The 19,649-nt window shown below is 41.8% G+C and overlaps 1 protein-coding gene across 3 annotated transcripts in view; it reads right to left on the reverse strand.

Moving 5' to 3' along the window:
* The window catches only part of PTPRG (protein tyrosine phosphatase receptor type G), a 777,275-nt gene that overhangs the window by 49,303 nt on the left and 708,323 nt on the right, over positions 1-19,649 (reverse strand). For all 3 annotated transcript variants that reach the window (XM_061396518.1, XM_061396519.1, XM_061396517.1), the window contains 2 exons: positions 14,687-14,778; positions 149-240 (listed from right to left, as the gene is read on the reverse strand). In XM_061396518.1, the coding sequence (XP_061252502.1) occupies positions 149-240; positions 14,687-14,778 (184 nt within the window). The remainder of the gene's footprint in view (positions 1-148; positions 241-14,686; positions 14,779-19,649) is intronic.

Genomic DNA, 19,649 nt, shown 5'->3' on the forward strand with positions numbered 1-19,649 from the left:
CTCAGTGTAAGGAAAAGACAGCCAGTCCCCACTTTCCTCAGTGACTGCTTTTGTGATGCTTGAGATACATTCATTTCAAGTTTACAAACAAATCTCTGTAAAAGAAGAGTTAGCTTTCTGGAAAGGAACGTCCAGTTTTGAAGCATACCTCAAAATCCTCGGAGAACCCATGCTGGTTATTAGAATAGAGCTCACCGATGTGTTTAACAAACTGTTTGACAGGAATGGCTTCCATGTCATCTGTAGGAATAAAATAATATTCAGAGTCACATAGATTCCTTTCAGAAACAAATGACACCGATAAGGGAATTCCTAAAGACAGGTATTTGATTTCTGCAAAGAGTGATATAACTGTATCACCTGAAATAAACGTCTTCCAGAAAAATGCCTTCTCTGGATTTCCTTGACATTAGGGTCTCATTATGATTTTTGAATGCCTATTGGAAAATACTCTGATGCTGGGAGGGATTGGGGGCAGGAGGAGAAGGGGACGACAGAGGATGAGATGGCTGGATGGCATCACTGACTCGATGGACGTGAGTTTGAGTGAACTCCGGGAGTTGGTGATGGACAGGGAGGCCTGGCGTGCTGCAGTTCATGGGGTCGCAAAGAGTTGGACACGACTGAGCAACTGAACTGAACTGAAAAGCTAAGTATGGTTTTAAAAATGGTCTATAAAGAATTACCTTTAGTTTTCATATTCAAGGAAATGTACATACTTAAATCACTACATCATACTTTTAACTAAAACTGAATTTACCAAGTGTACTTGTTGGTTAAGACATGTTATCACGACCTAGGTTTTTCAAGAATTTGCTATTCAGTGGGGTCCAGCTTGAAGTTGGAACAACTCAGTTCTGTTTCTGATCTTTGAAGTCTATGCAATCTTTATACACAATCACAGACAGTCACAGACAGGTGCCACCGAACCAGCTGGCTTTGGGTACACTGCCATCCACGTTTACGTGTTCACAATTTCCGTGCGAGACAGCTGTGTCTACACAATGCCAAACAACCAGTTTGATGGAATTAACTGGATTTTCTTTTGGTGTTGACAGAACTAGGTACAAATTCGGGAAGACGCCACATTCCAATTTATTTGTGATGCTGTCACTTCAAAAGGACGTTTTCAGTTCGTGAGCCTCGTGAGTGTTTTACGCTGATTTACCCAGCTCCACCCTGCACCTTGAGGACGGCCACACCCCACCCACTGGAGCTGCCCGACCTCCCCCTTCTCTCCTTCCCTCGCCCCTCCCCCGCAAATATTTCCTTTTAAAAATACTCTGCTGAATTTGAGATAAACAACAGACATGACATTTACTTTATTCAGAGTGAAAGATCTTTGGCAAACGCACAAACATCTAAACTGCCACAGATGCTTTTCTTAGCAAAGGGTATGAAGATCTGTATGTGTAAATGAGGTCCTACTTTGGCAAGAATGTTAGAGATCCAGGCTTGACAATCTGATTTCTCTTCATCTGGTGACAGCTAACATTGACTATGTCATTCCTTCTCGACTTTCTTTCGAGAGAGCAAAGCTCTAAGGGTGGCTTTTTGCATCTATTGACATTTTCAAACTTGAATCATTCCTAAGAGGAAAAGAAGCGTCTCTCATACACTTTGTTTAAGGAAGGTGACTTATAAACGTTCATAACCCAACCTGCTTAGCGGAGAAATGTGACTTATCCAATAGGGGGTGCCTTGTACGTACCAATTCTTTCTGTGTGAACCACTAAAGACCTAATAATTTTAACAGGCCTCCTTATGAAAAAAAAAAAAAAATGCCAAGTTATTTACAAATATTTCAGGATTGAAGATGTTCATGAATATGCAATCATTTTGCACGCCCAAGAAATCTATAGCGCCCATAATGATGTAACCGGCATTAACAAAGTGAGCTGAGCCAAAATGTTTCCCCGGAATATTTAGCAGAATGCACAGTTCAAGAAAAATTTCCCAAATTATCTGATCACTTTGCTTAAAATGTTTAGAAGTAAGCAAATTCTATAATAAAGATCAAGTGGCAATGAAAAGATCTTAAGTTGAGAAAAGGACTAATGTGTACAAAACTAGAGTGTGTCTAAGAGGTTAACCCAAGAATAAACTCATCTTTGAACAAGAGGCGACATAAATAGGACGAGACACAACCTGGCCCCACAAACACTCTAGCCTACAGACTGCAGCAACACTTTTCTCCTATTTATTTTGAAATGAAAGACATTTCATGAAAGACACTGTTTCCAAGAGTGGAGTGACATGGTTAATAGTTTAATAGGTTGTAAGCCTGCGTCCCCTTGCACCTACCTGAAACTATCACAAAACTGTTACTCGGCTATGTGCACTTGCGTTCAGTCACTTCAGTCATGTCTGACTCTTTGAGACCCCATGGACTGTAACCCAGGAGGCTCCTCCATCCATGGGATTTTCCAGGCAAGAATACTGGAGTGGGTTGCCATTTCCTCCTCCAGGAGATCTTCCCACCCAGGGATGGAACTTGCGTCTCCTGCACTGCAGGTGAATTCTTTACCTATACCCCAGTACAAAATAAGGTTAAAAAAAACAGTGTCATAGGTTGAGGGCAACATTTATTCTGTAATGATAGTTTAGAACTGGAAATCCCCAATAAACTTCAGGTGCCATGATTAAGTATATGGACTCCCAGGTAGCATTAGTGGTAAAGAACCCTCCTGCCAATGCAAAAGATATCAAGAGATGTGGGTTCCAAATCTGGGTTGGAAAGATCCCCAGGAGGAGGGCATGGCAACCCACTCCAGTATTCCTGCCTGGAGAATCCCATGGACAGATAAGCCTGGCAGGCTACAGTCCATGGGGTCACAAAGAGTCAGACACAACTGAAGTGACTTAGCAGGAACGCATGCCATGATTGAGTACATGGACTCTAGTTCCAAATAAGACTGCAGTTCAGCTTCAGAGTTATTTTACTCCAAGGTACATACCACGGTGTTTTAAAGGGCAGAGTCCTGTTCGAGTCACTAAAAAAAAAAATCACTTTAAGGTTAACAATTTATTATTTTTTCCTACAAAATGCTCAACTATACGATCTAAGCTAACACTATACATGCCTATAACTCAGTTGGTCCATTCCTCCCATGGTTAGAAGCAGCAAAACCCAGCAGAGCTCAGTTCAAGAACTGCATATGGAAATATACGACTCACTAGTCTCTCAAATTTGGTTCTTTATCCAAAGAAGTCTAATCACAATTCTCTAGGTTTCCAAGCACCATCAGTAATGTCAAAAAACCACCAAACAACCAAACAGAAAGATATACACACACACACAAACACGCATGGTATAGTGACCACCCGGATAACACATTTTTGTCTTTCAATCAAGATAAATAAAACTGAAGGGTCATAAATCTTTTTTCCTTCGATATGAAGATAAATATAAGGCTGAAGCTAATTAGAAGTCCTAATAGTTTTCCTCTTACACTGGTTTTCTATTAAATTTCTCTCAACATGAGCCAGATAATTATAAAATTACTCTAACTAGCCAGAAGGCCAAGCAATTAGGACAGCATTGTAGACCTGATCTGCTCAGTTTATATCTGTAGAAAGCCTGTGTACAAGAAGATACCCATCTGTGAGATGTTATTTCCACCTATACAGCCGAGTTTCATTAACAAATGTCACAACGACCAGAGCACTAACTACGGACCAGGCACCTTCTGTGCCCTTTACATGTGTTTACATGTACTCATTCCTCCCAACCGCCCTAAGAGATAGGCACTGTTTTCAATACTCATCTTAAGAGTTGAAAACACAGGCTTGGAAAGATGAATTGAAGCCTGGAGCATGGTGGTGGCAGCTGGCTGCAGAGTCAAGGCGAAGACTGCTTCTGGTGGGAGAGAGCGGCTGTCGTCTAGGTCACAGTGAAGGGGACACCACTGAAGAGGTGTTTACTGAGCACCTAGGACTCAGCCAGATATTAGTGAGATGGTGTCTGCTCAAGGGCAACATGTGTCCTACTGAACATAAGAAAGTGAGAGCAAGAACCGCAAGGTGAAGACTGCCAGTGTCTTAAAACGGATGGGTCTGATAACTTGGTGACTAGGGAGAAACAAAGAAGAGGAAAAGAGTTAGAATCCAAGTAAAGATGCCTTGGGACTTCTTGGTGGTCCAGTGGCTAAGACTCGGCGTCTCCCAATGCAGGGGGTCCAGGTTCCATCCCTGGGCTAGTCAGGGAACTAGATCCCATATGCCACAGCTAAGACTTCACATGCCATAAATGAAGAGCCTATGTGCTGTAATTAAGACCTGGCACAGACAAATAAATAGATGATTTAAACAAAAACAAAGACGGTTTCACTGACTACAGGTTAGACGTTGGATTACCATGATTCAGTGAAATGTCTCATGATAGAGTTGAAGGAAATGTGAAGGAAGCCCTCACTGATTGCCAGGGATTACGCTCAGCCTTTTGCATACACTTATCTTCACAAGGACTAGGCACAGAGGGTGCCGTCATCTTCAATTTACACGTAAGGAACCTGAGGCAACTTGTCCAAAGCGACACCATTACTAAGCGGCAGAGCTGACATTCGAATCCTGGTGTATTAAGCCCAAAGCCCGGGCTCCCATGTGATGGAACACACCGCCTTCATTCTCAGAGCACAGTTGCAAGGAAAAGCAAGCAATTAGGCAGAGCGTGTCTGTTAATCTGATAAAATGTTATACACAGTATACTTTTGTGCCAGTATTTTTAAGTATAGAGCTTTCAGACACCAAAGGTTTAAATAAGGCAAAAATGGGATAACTACTATCACCACTACACTACCCTGTTACAAAATATTTGATACAGTCAGTTGAGGATCAGGAAAAGTGGCCTTGTTGGTCTTAAATAATATTATTTATACTTTGTTCCAAGATTTTAGCCTTTTGTGGTTGGAATTAAATCCAGCACATAAGAGGTCCTTTATTTTGGTCAGTCCACAACAAAACTTCCTTATGTACCACTTCTGATGAAGCCTGAAATTAGTTTCTGGTTTGTATGCATCCAAAGCAGAGCATTGTAAGAGGCTGAACCTCTAATGAAAACAAAGTATGAAGGTGAGAGATTCCAAGAGGGAGAAAAGAGCTGGTTAATGTTGACCTCAAATGCAAAACTGCAAAAAATGGAGAAAAATGCATGTGAACATAAAGAAAAGTTGCTTTTAAAAACTAAATGTCCATTGACAGATGAATGAAGAAGACACAGTACACACACACACAATGGGAATACAGCTTAGCCATAACAAAGGATAAAATTTTGTCATCTTCAGCAACAGAGATGGACCTAGAGATTGTCATACTGAGTGAAGTAAGTCAGAAAGAAAAAGACAAGTACCATATGATATTATTTACACGTAGAATCTAAAATGTGATACAAACAAATATATTTATAAAATGGACACAGAGTCACAAGCCATAGAAAACAAACATCCAGTTACCAAAGGGGGAAGAGAATGGAGGAGGGATAAATTAGGAGTTTGGGATTGACATATATACACTACAATATACAGAAGGGATAAACAATAAGGTCCTACTATATAGCACAGGGAATTATATTTAATATCTTGCAATAAACTATAATGGAAAAGAACATGAAAATGAATACATATACATGCTGCTAAGTCGCTTTAGTCGTGTCTGACTCTGTGTGACCCCATAGACGGCCTCCCACCAGGCTCCCCCGTCCCTGGGATTCTCCAGGCAAGAACACTGGAGTGGGTTGCCATTTCCTTCTCCAACATATTCATGGGTATGTCTATATAACTGAATCACTTTGCTGTACACCAGAAACTAACACAACATTGTGAATCAACTATACTTCAATAAAAACAGAAAGAAAAAAAAAGAAAAGTTGCTTCTAAAATCTGTGGTTATATCTCTGTTGTGCTTGCATGCTCAGACCCATTCCATTAGAGAGAACTCACCCATGCTAAATTTGCAGACTCTTAGTATTAAGGAACAACAGATAAACCAAAAGGAAAAACTCAGCAATTTTTCCTTTGAAATTGCAAAGAAAAAAAAATCAGCACCTGAGGCGGTCCCTGAAAGCCCACCACAGGGGGGCGCTGTAGAGGGCCTTGCCTAGCACGCTGCAGGGTGGTAGGGTCTTTAGCCTGCAACTCCGTATAACTGTGTAGCCCTTATTCTCACCTGCCACCGCGGCCAGAATGCTTCCTGTGCATCAGGTACCAGAGATAGTGGTGTAAATGGAAAAAGCCAGAATCAGTCGGCCTGGTGATACCGGACCTTACATCTCTATGACCGCCGTTCTTCATCTAATTGGAAATCAGAACCAGCTAATTCAGAGTGCTATGCAGAACAAACTGGAAAACATAAGTACTTACCAGAGAGCTTGGCATTTAGTAGGTGCCATAGTAAATCATAGTAAAGCTGTGATTTACTATGAGGTGAGAATCGCTATGCATGCGAGATCCTATGATCTGGGGGCTAGGAGAAACAAAGAACCTGGCCAGGGTCCACTGCCATCAAATGGCTGGGCCAGGCTGACCCCAAAGCTGGCTTCCTGGGCCTTAACGTGACCCCTCTAGGTCTTAAACTGAACATATACAGCGAGAGGGCAGAAAAGCATACAATACGTGTTAAAGAAGTTCTCCAACAAAAATGGGCTGAAATGAATCACTTTGGCTTCAAAGGTAAACTCTGGGTCACCTTGAAGATGCCAGGTAAATAAAATACCATGGTATTTACCTTCCTGCCTTCCAAGATGCTTAGCTGTGGGGTTGACTGGCCTAAGGTCTGTTTCAGAAAATTATCGCTGCTTGTTTACTCTGGCAGGTTGTGGGTATACATATAAATTTACCATGAAGACTCCAGAAGGCCTTCAGTCACTTACTGAGGCCAACCTGTGCGAACTTCATTTAACACTTAGCATTTCCTTCAACCCTATTCCAAATCCCAACCAAATCGATATGAGGGCAAGGAGGGCCTAGTACTTGGGTCCAGTTCAATCATACTCAGGCATCCTCCTGACCCCAAGCCCCATGACTGGGCTGTTTTCAGGGACTGCGAACCACCCCTGTAGTGGACAGACCTTAATGCTGAGAACTCAGTCTCCTTCCTTTCTGAGAAGCGATCAGCCTCTCATCTCAGAAGCCAAGTTCAGGCCTCTCTCTGTGCTTGTTAATACCTGTGTCAACTTAAGAAGATAAAGCAAATAGCAAATACAATTATTGAGATTTTTAGCTCCTGATTTAGGACACAATAGATTTTTGTCTAAATCAGACTCTTAGGATGCAAGGAGTGCTGTGGAGATGAGGACATTTTATTTCCTGCCATAAAAAAGAAATCTCTTTTCATTTATGACACAATGAAGTCAATAAAGAAAGGGCTTCATTATAGTCAAAAGACCAATGAATCTCCTTTGGAGATAATCTCTGTATAAATAAAATATGCCAACAAGGTTGGTTTAATCCCAAGGGTTTTAAACTGCATGTTTAAAACCCCTTTATGTGCTGGCACCCTGCTGAAGCCAGTGACCTTCAAATTATTAAGATGTGTTTTAACTGAGGGAAAGGCACGAATCATTTCTGGATTTCTAAATGTTGGTTAGCAGCAACATTTTGTTTTGTAATGTTCTTGTTAGAAAGTTAGTTTTTCTAATTTCCAGAGAAAAACATTTATAAGGACATTTGTGTTTGACAATAGGCACATTTGGAAAAGCCCTTTCAACATGCTCTATAAACAGGCTAATTCAACGAGCTGAGTTCTGATTTTAAAAAGCTACATATGATGAAAGTCTAAAAGAATAAGTAGCATAATACACTCAATATAATTTGCAGATGACATATTATATATGTTTCATTAATAGTTTGAGTGAAAATGTAATTCATTAATAACTGCAGTGAAAATATAACGTAAGCTTGGTGTTTCAAAAGATTGCCCCAAAGATGGAAACAGTAGATTTTTAAAAATACTTGCAGATATTAATAATAATAATATCAATTTAATAATAATATGGATCCAACTGCCATGGTGTGGGTTCAATCCCTGGTTGGGGAACTGAAATCTTGCAAGCTGCACAGCTTGGCCAAAATAATAATGATGATGATGATCTTAAAGGACAGAAGTTTGTGACTACTTCAATATCTTAGAAGACAGATGGCTAGAACGGGGCTGATAGCTAGGTCATTACATTCAGTTGTGCTTTATCTTCCCAGAGTAACAATGGGAGACCAGTGAGCATGGAACATTTGATTTTGAAAAGTGATTAGTGGGATGAATGAAGAGTCAAAGCCCCTTTCATTCTCCTGAAGAAGTCACAATTTAATTTATCTGGAAGAAGACTGCGTAATTTCTCAAGCATTATACACATAGCAAATTTCACAATTTAAAAAATTTCCTGATAGGGACTATCCTGGTGGTCCAGTGGCTAAGACTCTTTGCTCCCAGTGCAGGGGACCTGGGTTCAATCCCTGGTTAGGGAACTAGAGTCTGCATGCCACAACTAAAGATCCTGCATTTTGTAACTCAAGGTCCCACATACCGCAACTAAGACCCAGCACAGCCAAAGAAATGAATGAATTTTTTAAAAAAATTTCCTATAGTGGAGCCTGAGAACTTGCATTCCTAGGAAGTTTCCAGGTGTTGCTGATGCTTGTGGTCTGCTCTGGGGCTGGGGTCCTGCACTCTTTATCAGCCCTCCCAGAGATTCTGAGGCAGGGTAAAGCTTGAGATCCACTGTACAATTCTTTTATGCAGCTTATTTATTGTTTAAATCATTAGCATTAGCCTACAGAGGTCTATAGTAGCCCCAACATATACAACCTGAATCACAGAAATTTTCTTAAATCAGATTTTTCTATCCTTCAAAGATTCTCTCTGTATATTTGCAATCCAGAAAAACCCTTTGGTAAATTCTGCAGCAGTTTTTTTAGAAAAAAAAAATCATTGACATAGCATATGTATAGGTAGTTCTAAATGTGCAATAGCTTCATAAAATCTACTTTGAGAATTTTCAATAAATTTTTTCAGATGGCAAAAAAAAAAAAATTCTTAATAAAATAATTGATGTCACTTCTCTAGTGATTGGAACTGTCTGGTAAAATGTTTGCATAAGGAGTTCTCTCTCATATGCTTGGCTAACCAACCTTCGCTGCCACACTGGGTTTACAATTTCCACACTGTACAGGATTTAGGTGAAAAAAAAAGTCTTCCTTCTTACAGCACTATCTTTGCCAATTAAACCAGGACACTATGAAGAGTCTAAATTTCTAAATTTCAGTTCGAGCTAGTAAATCTGATAACTCAAATTTCCTCAAAGGTTCCTATAAGCATCTATCTCCAAGAGATGAGGATCAAAAGGTTAGCAAAGCTTTCCTTAACCTTTCGTCTATTTCATAGTATTTTTTAAAGAGCCAATGTAACTTGCTGGTTCTACTTACGCTTTGGGATTTCAAGATCAGAGCTGTTTATCCGTGAATTTGAACCACAGCAGAATCATCCAAAAGTTGGTGATATAGAGTCTAAATTTATTCAATATTCAACATGTTTTTGAGCTGTTCTCCGAGTCATTTAAACCACACAGCCTCGGGACTTCCCTAACAGCCCAGTGGTTAAGACTCTGAGCTCCCAATGCAGAGGGCCCAGGTTCAATCCCTGGTCAGGGAACTAGACTCCACATGCTAAAAACTAAGAGCGTGCATGCCACAATCAGAAGAGTCAGTATGCCCCAACAAAGAGCGAGGACCCCATGTGTGGCAACTAAGACCTGGAGCGTAAAAAAAAAATAAATCACAAATTCCTACTTGGCACAGGGAATGGCGATATTGGTGGTGGTGGGGAGAGTCTTTTTCTTAGGAAAGAAAAGAATAAAGATGACTTGGAAACAAAGAGGAGAGTTTTGTGGGTTTTTTTTTTTTTATATGGAGGAAATTTCAACAGAATAATGATGAAATGCTTTCATGGAGGATGAAGGAGAATTTAGTGGAAAAGCAAGTGGTCAGTGGTACTGAAAGAAGAAAATCCAGAAAAAATTTTAAGAGAACAGTCACATGTATTTGAAGATGCCTTGATTTAGGGAAGCAAAATCCTAATGAGACTGAAGTCCTCAGATATCAGAACTGTCAGGAACATGCCAAGAGGTGGCAGAGCCATTTCTAAGCATCTGTGCTTTGAAGTCACACAGATAATTCCAATGCTAGCCCACCATTTATTCATGCAACCTCCAGCAAATTAAAGGATGTCTCTGAGCCTTGGTTTCTTCATCTGTGAAATGGGGGTATGGATTGCACCACTTTCCCTAAAATTGATGTTGAAAAAAAAACATAAACCACATAATTTTGATCAATAAATGCTCAATAAATATTAGATGATGATGATATCTTCTGAGGAAGGTTAAGTGCAAAGTAAGTTCTAGGATCAGAGTATGTTACACCTTTTATAATGACGACTTAGGGACTCTACAACAGTTCGGTAGCTGAATTTTCAGTCTCATTCTGTTGCCCACACTTCAAAACTGTGTAATGGTTCAGTTTACTGGTAGTTGTCTGGAAACATCTTTTTTGAAAAATCAGTGATAGAAAGTGAAGGATTCAAATGATGAAATAACTTAAGTTGATACATCTAGAGCCTAGAAATCTTCCTGTTAGGTTTCAAATATGGACAAAGAATGAGTGAGATCCAGTGGGCAGGGTAAGTGTTCCATAAATATTCAATAAATATCCTACTACTTTTAGACATAAAAACAATTAGAGGAACTTCCCTGGCAGTCCAATTTCGCTGTCCAATGCAGGAGGTACAGGTTTGATCCCTGTTTGAGGACTTAAGATCCCATATGCCTCAAGGCCAAAAAACCAAGACATAAAACAGAAGCAGTGCTGTAACAAATTCAATAAAGACTGTAAAACTGGTCCACATAAAAAAATTATAAAATTAGATAATTCCTAAGGTAAATCATTTAAAAGGATACTAAGGAGGTCTCAATTAAAGAAAAATTGTGCTGAAACTTAATAGAATTTTTAAAAACTGGTGATATTTTAGAAATTTGTGTTTTCCTTACATTGCTTTTTCTTATGTAAGACAACTGTCCTATAATAACTGGAAGAAACCTTAAGAATAAATACAACCATGAATTGTTACAATGAAATTACAAACTATGTTACAAATTTACTAAATAGGACTGCGTAGTTTTACAAAAAATAAGGGATTATGATCTGGTTGAAAGCTTTTTAAAGAAAGGTCATATAAGGTAACTTCTTCTCAGTGAAGGGTGAAATAAGTTTTCTGTCTAGGCGCATCCCAACGGAAGGCTACTGCTTTCTATAAAAACCTGAGGAAACGCTGGAAGAGCAGTCTCACGTCTGGTTTCACCAGGGAAGTCCTCTAACACTACAGCCTTTCAGGTCATTCACTCTCACAAATGCATCACAACTCATCAAGGGGATGTGTCTACTAGGATTTCCCTAGCAGTCCAATGGTTAGGACACTTGACTTGCAATGCACAGGGCAAGGGTCCAATCCCTGGTTGGGGAACTAAGACCCCACATGCCCTGTGGCATGGCCGAAACATTAATAAACTAGGTAAGCAACAAAGATTTACTATATAGCACAGGGACCTATATTAAATATCTTATTTCAGAAAAAGGATGCATCTACTAGACCAAGGGAGATTCAACTCAATTCCATGCACTTCTCAGTTAGTGGCGAATCTTACGCCGTGGAATTGTTCCTTCCACGTATTTCTATGATCAGTGAGTGAGAATCTCCCATTTGAATAGATATGCTGTTGGACTGTGAGTTTTTTACTTGCTGCTCAGAAATGAAGCAGAGAACACTCAAAGAGCATTTCTGGTCTAAGACACCTACTTAGAGGTGTGGCAAAGCGGCCACGACTGATGGCATTTTCTGAGGATCCCAGGGAACTAAAAGTCCTGAAATCCAAGCCCAAGAACGCAGTGAAGCTAGCTGCACGCAGTGGATGTGGATCCGTGTTTGGGACAGTCTTAACCTGGGGACTGTGCAAATGCTTGCTGTCCACAGATGCTGGGAGGAATGACATCACGATTTGGGAAGGAGATATCCACAGCTGACAACTTCGGCTTCCATGAATCTTTCCAAACTTCCCTGACACGTACCACCTCATGCGATCTTTAATATCCTGCTCACTGTAGATTCTGGAAACTAGGCTCAGAGAGGTCAAGTCATTGACCTAGGTTTCGTGGTGGAGGCAGGGTGAGATCCTTGGTGTTCTGATTCCCCATCCAGGGGGAAAGAAACTAAAAATGCAAAGACCGTGCAAGAAGTATCTCTCACCACTTAACCTTTTAAAATGGATTTCAATTGCACAGCTACCCAACAGCTGTGTTTGTTGGCTGAATCAATTCAGAGGGGAGAGGCCCCGGGCATTTTCCAGAGGTCAACACATATTCTAGGTGATGCAAGAGGAAAATGATTATACACGCACTGCTGCACAAATGCGGTAGAGTCAACAAAACTTATTCCATGGGGATGGGGGGCTGGTCCTGTCTGCCTCTTCTCAAAGGCAAAGAATGTAATAAAGGGTGAGGGTTAGTGGAGAAGAACAAACTAACACAAAACCTACCCATCTGTATGGGAATTGTTTAGCAGCCACAGAATGATCCAGTGGGGCACTTACCCAGAGACTTTTCTGCTACCCTCTCTTTGCTGTGTGACAAGCTTTAGTAAGAGAAGCTCACAGAATGGCGAGAACATGGCCAATTCCAGCAATATCTAATGTCTTAACATATAGAGACATACAGGGCCAAAGCAGTCCCCAGCCATAATCGTATCTAGAGAAGATGTACAAACAACAGCAGCGTTCCTTCTGGGGACTCAGAAAAGTACTGCATCTCCGAGCCTCACAGCAAAGGTCTTGAAAGAACTGTAAGGAAGCTTTGCTCATATTCATCATTCACCCAGAGAGTTCGAGAATCCCAACCATGTGCCAGGTATTTATTCTTGCACTAAGAAGACATCCATTTGCCTTTAGGAAGCTCTCATTGTAGTTGGGGGAGACCACAAACCAAGTAAAATGTATGGGGTACTAGATGATAAAGAAAACCATTCTAGAGAATGAGGCAGACAGCTGGGATCCAGGGTCTGCAGGGGCGTGGGAGATGGCACCTCTGCTTACAAAAGAATGATGTCAAGAGGATCCGTGTACACACTGCTATACGTGAATGGATAACTGGGACTTCCCTGGTGGTCCAGTGGTTAAGACTTTACGCCCCCAATGCAGGGTGCCTGGGTTCAATTCCTGGTCAGGGAACTAGATCCCGTATGTCAACTAAAGATCCGACAACTAAAACCCAGTGCATACTAATGAGTAAAATAAATATTTAAATAAAATGGATCACCAACAAGGACCTACTGTACAGCACAGGGAACTCTGCTCAGTGTTACCTGGCAGCCTGGATGGGAGGGGGGTTTAGGGGAGAATGGAGACATGTATTATGTATGGCTGAATTGCTTTATCACATACCTGAAACCGTGACAACATTGTTAATAGGCTATACTACTCCATTATAAAATACAAAAGGATGAATGTATAAGATATTTGAAAATACGTGTTTCCAAGTACAGAATGCAACTCAGAGGAAGAACGTTTGATTCTGGCACAACAGGAAGGGGACACCAAATAAAAACGATGGAAAAGTGAAGAAGTGAGTGTTAGTGGCTCAGCTGTGTCCCACTCTTTGTGACCCCATGGACTGTAGCCCACCAGGTTCCTCTGTCCATGGAATTCTCCAGGCAAGAATATTGGAGTTGGGTAGCCATTCCCTTTTCCAAGGATCTTCCCGACCCAGGGATCAAACTTGAGTCCCCCGCATTGCAGGCAGATTCTTTACCATCTGAGCCACCAGAGAAACCCCAAAAACGATGGGGGCAACCTTCAAATCACTCACACCATCTACCAGAGCTAAGCCACTGATGAACTTCTCACATCTGTGGCATCAGCCAAGATTTACTAGTGTCCTGCCTGCAATGCAAGAGACCTGGGTTTGATCCCTGGGTCAGGAACATCCCTGGAGAAGGGAATGGCTACCCACTCCAGTATTCTTGCCTGGAGAATTCCAAGGACAGAGGAGCCTGGCAGGCTATAGGCCATGAGGTCGTAAGAGTCAGACATGACCAAGTGACTAACACTTTTCACCAATCCCTACCCCAACAGCACCTGAGCATTTCCTACTTGTATCAAGGACAAATGAAACAGATACCAGACCAAAAACATCTCTCTAGACCCCATACAAAGAGCCTAAGTACGAAAACTTTCAACCATCATGTAATTATTTTCAGAGTAAGGAATCTTAGGATAAAACTTTAAAATATATATGTAACAGTATTTCAATTTTTTTTAAAGCAAGCACACATTGCCTGTCATAACAAAATTGAGTCCAAGAGACTGCAAGTACATAAGTATGTTTTCCCCTTTTTTTCTACTCTTTCTTCCCTTTCTTCAAGAGATTCTACATTATGTGAACTCATAGTCATCTGTTCTCTGAAAGATGATTTCATTACATGGAAGAGATGTAAAGGAGCAAAGATTTCATTAAATTACCCTTAGTTAAGGCTCTCTTAGACTGGGTGAGCTTGAAAAGACTATAAAAATAATATTTTGTCATGGCTGTCACATAACACTGAGAACAAAAAAGAAAAACAATTAGCCCACTGGAAACAGGAGTCGTGTCTTACTTACCCGGAATAGGAATGATTGGAATACTTTCATTGGGGACCACCCGAGGTGAACTGCTATCTTCCACATAGAAATGAGCTGTCTGAAAACATTTTCTGTGCAGGAAAGAGACAAACAAACAGTGAGAAGAGAAATACACTTTGTCTGAGTTCACCATCTTTCAATTCTTCTTTCAGACTCTCCCCGCTTTCTATCTCAGCCAGCACCGAGTACACACCCACGGGAAAGGAACAAGATACAGGAGGACAATGTCCAGCCGATTGGAAGGACCCCCCGTCGCTGAAGAATATCCACTTTTTATTACACTATACCCATCCTGAGAGATAAAAGGGACACAACTTAGTTACAAGCCACTCAGACACATGAAAAGTTGGCATGAACTGAGGAAACTTGCTGTATGAACTGCAAGGATTAGCTCACAATCTTCCCCAATTCAACCTGCTCCAGAGGAAGAATTATTCGCTATTCTCAACTCTCAGCACCAAGTTCAAACCGTACCTCGAACCCTCCCAAATGCAGTCATCGAATGGCCCAAGCACACAACAGCACCTCATTGTTAGCGCTCAGCAGAGACCCCCACCCCGAGCCCCAGACAGCTCTTGAAGGGGGTCAGAGGGCTTCCAGGGGCAAGCACCCTAGCCAGATAACGTCCGAGACCAGCACCCAATGCTGTCGAGTGTCGTCTGTATGTCAGGGGTTCTGTTTGATTTTTACCTGGACTTGAGACAAAGCAGGGAGCAGACACTGGTCATCACTGGACAGCCAGGGAGCAGAAAAGCCATCGGCGGCTCGCTCAGCTTCTGCCTGCTGCCGCCGGCCGGCCCTCGGTGTTCCCGCAGCCACGTCACTGCTCATTGCGGCCCTAATGAGCTGCCGGAAGCACCGGCTGAATATTTAATGAGGCTGCTCAGCGTGAATGGCTATTGTGACCAGAGACGGGTCCCTGTTCATCTGGCAGAGGGGCTTCACAATAGCTGGCCCCACTGCTGGGTCTTTGAGACAAGCAGGCGGCAGCCTTCTGGTGCTTGGGGTCCCGGGGACCCAGGCCACTCCTCTGGCGTCTCCCAAGAGCCCTGTGTACACCCAATTAATTAGAGCTTCACTTTTTCGGGGGTAGGCTATGGGTATCCCTACCAATGGAGTAAGTCAACTTTTCTTAGAAGTTGTCTTGGCTCCCCTGATCGCAAGTACTCTTGCAATGATTCTGTTGGGTGTCTCATGTTTCTACAAAGCCAAAGCAGAGGGGTTTTGGGGGAAGAGCAAACACCAGGGAATCTCAGAGAGTACAGGAGATCTTGGTGGGAGTGAGGAAGCCTCTGAGTTCTGCAGATTATTGGGACTGTAGGTTTGCACGGAGCTGTTATAACTACGCACAATCAAGAAGGATCACACGTCCCAGTGGGAAATGTTTTCCTTTCAGCGGCGCCTGTGTTCAGACAGGAAGTAGTTCTAACCAACTGCACGCCCAGGCACAGCCATGGAGCAGTCTGGAGGGCTGCTCCCTGCCATGAGGGGCTCCGGAACATAAATCACTTCCTTTCCTGGCACACATCTCACGGGACTGCTCTCGCAGAGCACCGAACAATGGTTTTTTCCTATGAACTGCCTGGCATTTGTAGTATAAATAATAGAACACGTTTTTACCGCTCACCGTCTAGCTGCCTACCCCTAAATTTGGAAGGAACAGTCAGTCTGACTTAAGCTACAAGGACATGAAACGTACAAGTATTTTAGGGCTACGGTGGTGACAGGATCTTCTACTGCATGTGAAAGGAAGCGGATTCACGTGAAAAAAAAAACCTATGATTTTTGTGATTTGACGTAATAGTTTCTTTCTGTTTCCAAGGTCATCAAATTTTCTATTTCTTCATCCCTGCCACCTCCCATGTCCCTGTCCCCAATTTACACAGATTTCCAGAATGTAACCTTAGAGTTAAAACACGGAGGATGGAGACTTTGCCAACCAGCTACACCTGTAGCCACCCACTGTCATAGCTGAGGAGTATCTCTTTTTCTTAAGATACTGGACCACTGAAGTATTTAGTAGCCCAAAAAAGTACTGTGTGATAGTGAAACGAATGGCCCAGGTTACCAGCTCAGATTTGAACTATGCACAAAAGGGGGGAAAAAAAGTGCAAAAAAGATACCACACAACAAAGAATTAACTATTCTAAGACCATAATTACGCTACCTGATAAGATTTCTAAAATATAAAGTATTAGTCAAAACAATCAGCATTGGCCAAGTAACTGTTAATATCAAACGACTTGGAAAGCACAAACTGACACGGCAGGTTCTTTTCCTGGAAGACAATAGGCAGACAGTTCACCCAGACCCTCAGTAACACGTGAGGCCAGAGGCTCCGTATCCTCTTTGGAAAAAGCAGCATGGACTGAAGCATATCACATGCTCCGAGTGTGGCTGTTCATAATGGATTTTCCCTGCAGCAAAGGACTCTGGGATTGCCAGCGAAGAGCACACCCTGGGGATGAAGGTCAGAAACTCGGGGACCGAGGTCGCTACATCCGCACCCTGAGGCAGGTCACACGGACTCGGGTGGGCACCCAACTACAGAACTCGGTGGCAAACGCCTTCCCTCGGAGAAAAGGTTTCAGTGGACCCAGTGAGCATTTATTCGGCACCCACTGCTTAGCATGGCGCATGCAGAGAACACATTCTCTTTCTGGGAGCTTTAAAAACACCTCCTTAAGCCTGGCTAAGCATTTGAGTAATTAAAAATTAGGAACTACTGATATAAATGAAAAAAAAGGAGAAAAAAAATCCAAGTTACCCTCATCTTTCTCTTAGTGATCGTCACTACTGCTATGTTGGGGTGTGTCATTGCACACTTTTCCTCATCTAGGGACTGTTCTGTGATCACTGACAATGACAGACTGGGAGCAGAACAATAAACAAAAGACAGACAAGGTCTCGCCCTCGTGGTGCTTATGTTCTTTCGGGGAAATCAACCACAAACAAGTAAACAAACAGTTTCAAAGCGTCAAGAGCTGTGAACAAAATACAACAGAATGAGGTGGTGATAACTGACGGGGGAGGTGAGGGAGGGGTCCTCCCTGAGGAGGTGGCCTCAGAGCTGAGCTGTGATTAAGGAGGAAGGGTCATGGGAAGTGCAGGGGAGACCACTCCAGGCAGATCCAGGAGCTGCTTAAAGAGCCTTAGCACAGAGTGAGCTTATCCACCGCAGGAACCAAAAGGAAGGCAGACCTATGAGCAGGGAAAGGAGGAGACCCGGAGAGGTGGGCAAGAGGCGGGGCATGCCAGATCCAAGGCCATAAACTTTGTTAGCATCTGTGAGCAGTGAAAAGCCAACAGAGGGCTTTAATCCACAGACTGGGACTCATCCCCTTCAAAGCGCGTGCTCTGGCTGCTACATGATGAATGGAGTACAGAGCAGCAAGAACGGAGCAAGGAGAGCCATCAGGGGCTACTGTTGTAATCTCATCCACATACCGACAGGCAGACAGTGTCCTTTTAACAAAAGGAGATCATATTATACATATCTCCTTGATAACAAACATGAACTGACATCCTCAGTCTGCTTACTTCTCCACTTTATGGGTACACTACACTGTTCGATGTTTAACTTCTTATTTCTTGAATAACTGTTGATGGGGGAGTCTACTTTGGTCAAGAGACTGATAATTTTGCTGGGTTGTGGCCTCCTTTCCACTACCATTGACCACATGGAGATGAATCTTCTCTGGGTACAAATTCTACACTGTGGGTTTAATACGTAAGAAAAGTGGCCGGTTCAGAGTCATTACCACACGACATTTTATTTGACTTGCTCATCTCAGAGAAGTCTCATGAGATGTTTTTTGGGTTTTTTTGCTTCTTTTTTTCTTTAAACCTTCAGTAGTATCCAGGAATTAAAAAAGTAAAGGCAAGAGATTTTGGAGAAGATGAAAAGAAAGTGTGAGTTTTAATACCTCTAAATATCTAAACTGTGATGTGTTCCAAGAGGCAGTATTGTCTCTAATTCTGAGCTCAGGAAAACGGAGACAAAATTTCTGAAAATGCCTCAGTGTCGCCAAGCATGCAATTTCAAAGTTCTATTTAGGTTCAATTCTCCTTCAAGTTACTGACTCTAACATCTCTCCTTGAAGGAAACAGATTGTTTGGATCAAGAGCCATCCTATAACATTATTTCTTCACACTGAGCATTTGTTTATGCCAGTACCTCGAACAGGGAAATAGTCAATTGTGTTTGGAATGGAAAAAAAAAAATTAAGTTTAACTACAAATTACAGTCTCCTGGATACTCACCATAAATTTTTTATTCACCTCTTCCCCCTTTTCTTTCTTTCCTTTTTCTCTGCCCCTCCCATCATGTCTGCTTTAAGAATCTGAAAACAGATCTTTTTTTTTTCCCCACTAACCCTGACTGCCTCAGTAATGATCTAAATTAGTTATCTTTTACTTCCCCTTATCTACCTTTCAGCAAGTATTTTCCTGACACTCTGTGCTTCCCAATTTAGGAATCTGTTTTTCCCCTAATAATCTCTTTATTTCTTTAAGATTACAAATATAGTATTTACTCCCATGCTGAACTAGCTAAGTCATTTTCAGATGTGAAACCAGCTAAGCAAAAGAAGAGGAGAAAAGGCTCACTTCACAACTCAAATTAGTAAGAGCAAAAACAAAAAAGGCAAATAAAATTACTTGGTTTAAACTTACTTTTTACTACTATTTTTTTTCTTTTGTAATTTATTTTTTTATTGAAGGATAATTGCTTTATAGAATTTTGCTGTTTTCTATCAAACCTCAACATGAATCAGCCATAGGTATACATACATCTCTTCCCTTTTGAACCTCCCTCCCATCTCCTGCCCCATTCCACACCTCTAGATTGATACAGAGCCCCTGTTTGAGTTTCCTGAGCCATATAGCAAATTCCTGTTGGCTATCTATTTTACATTCAATTCAGGAATTTTTAAAGTTCACC

Source organism: Bos javanicus, chromosome 22 (assembly GCF_032452875.1).
Source record: "Bos javanicus breed banteng chromosome 22, ARS-OSU_banteng_1.0, whole genome shotgun sequence".
NCBI classification, from domain to species: Eukaryota; Metazoa; Chordata; class Mammalia; order Artiodactyla; family Bovidae; genus Bos; species Bos javanicus.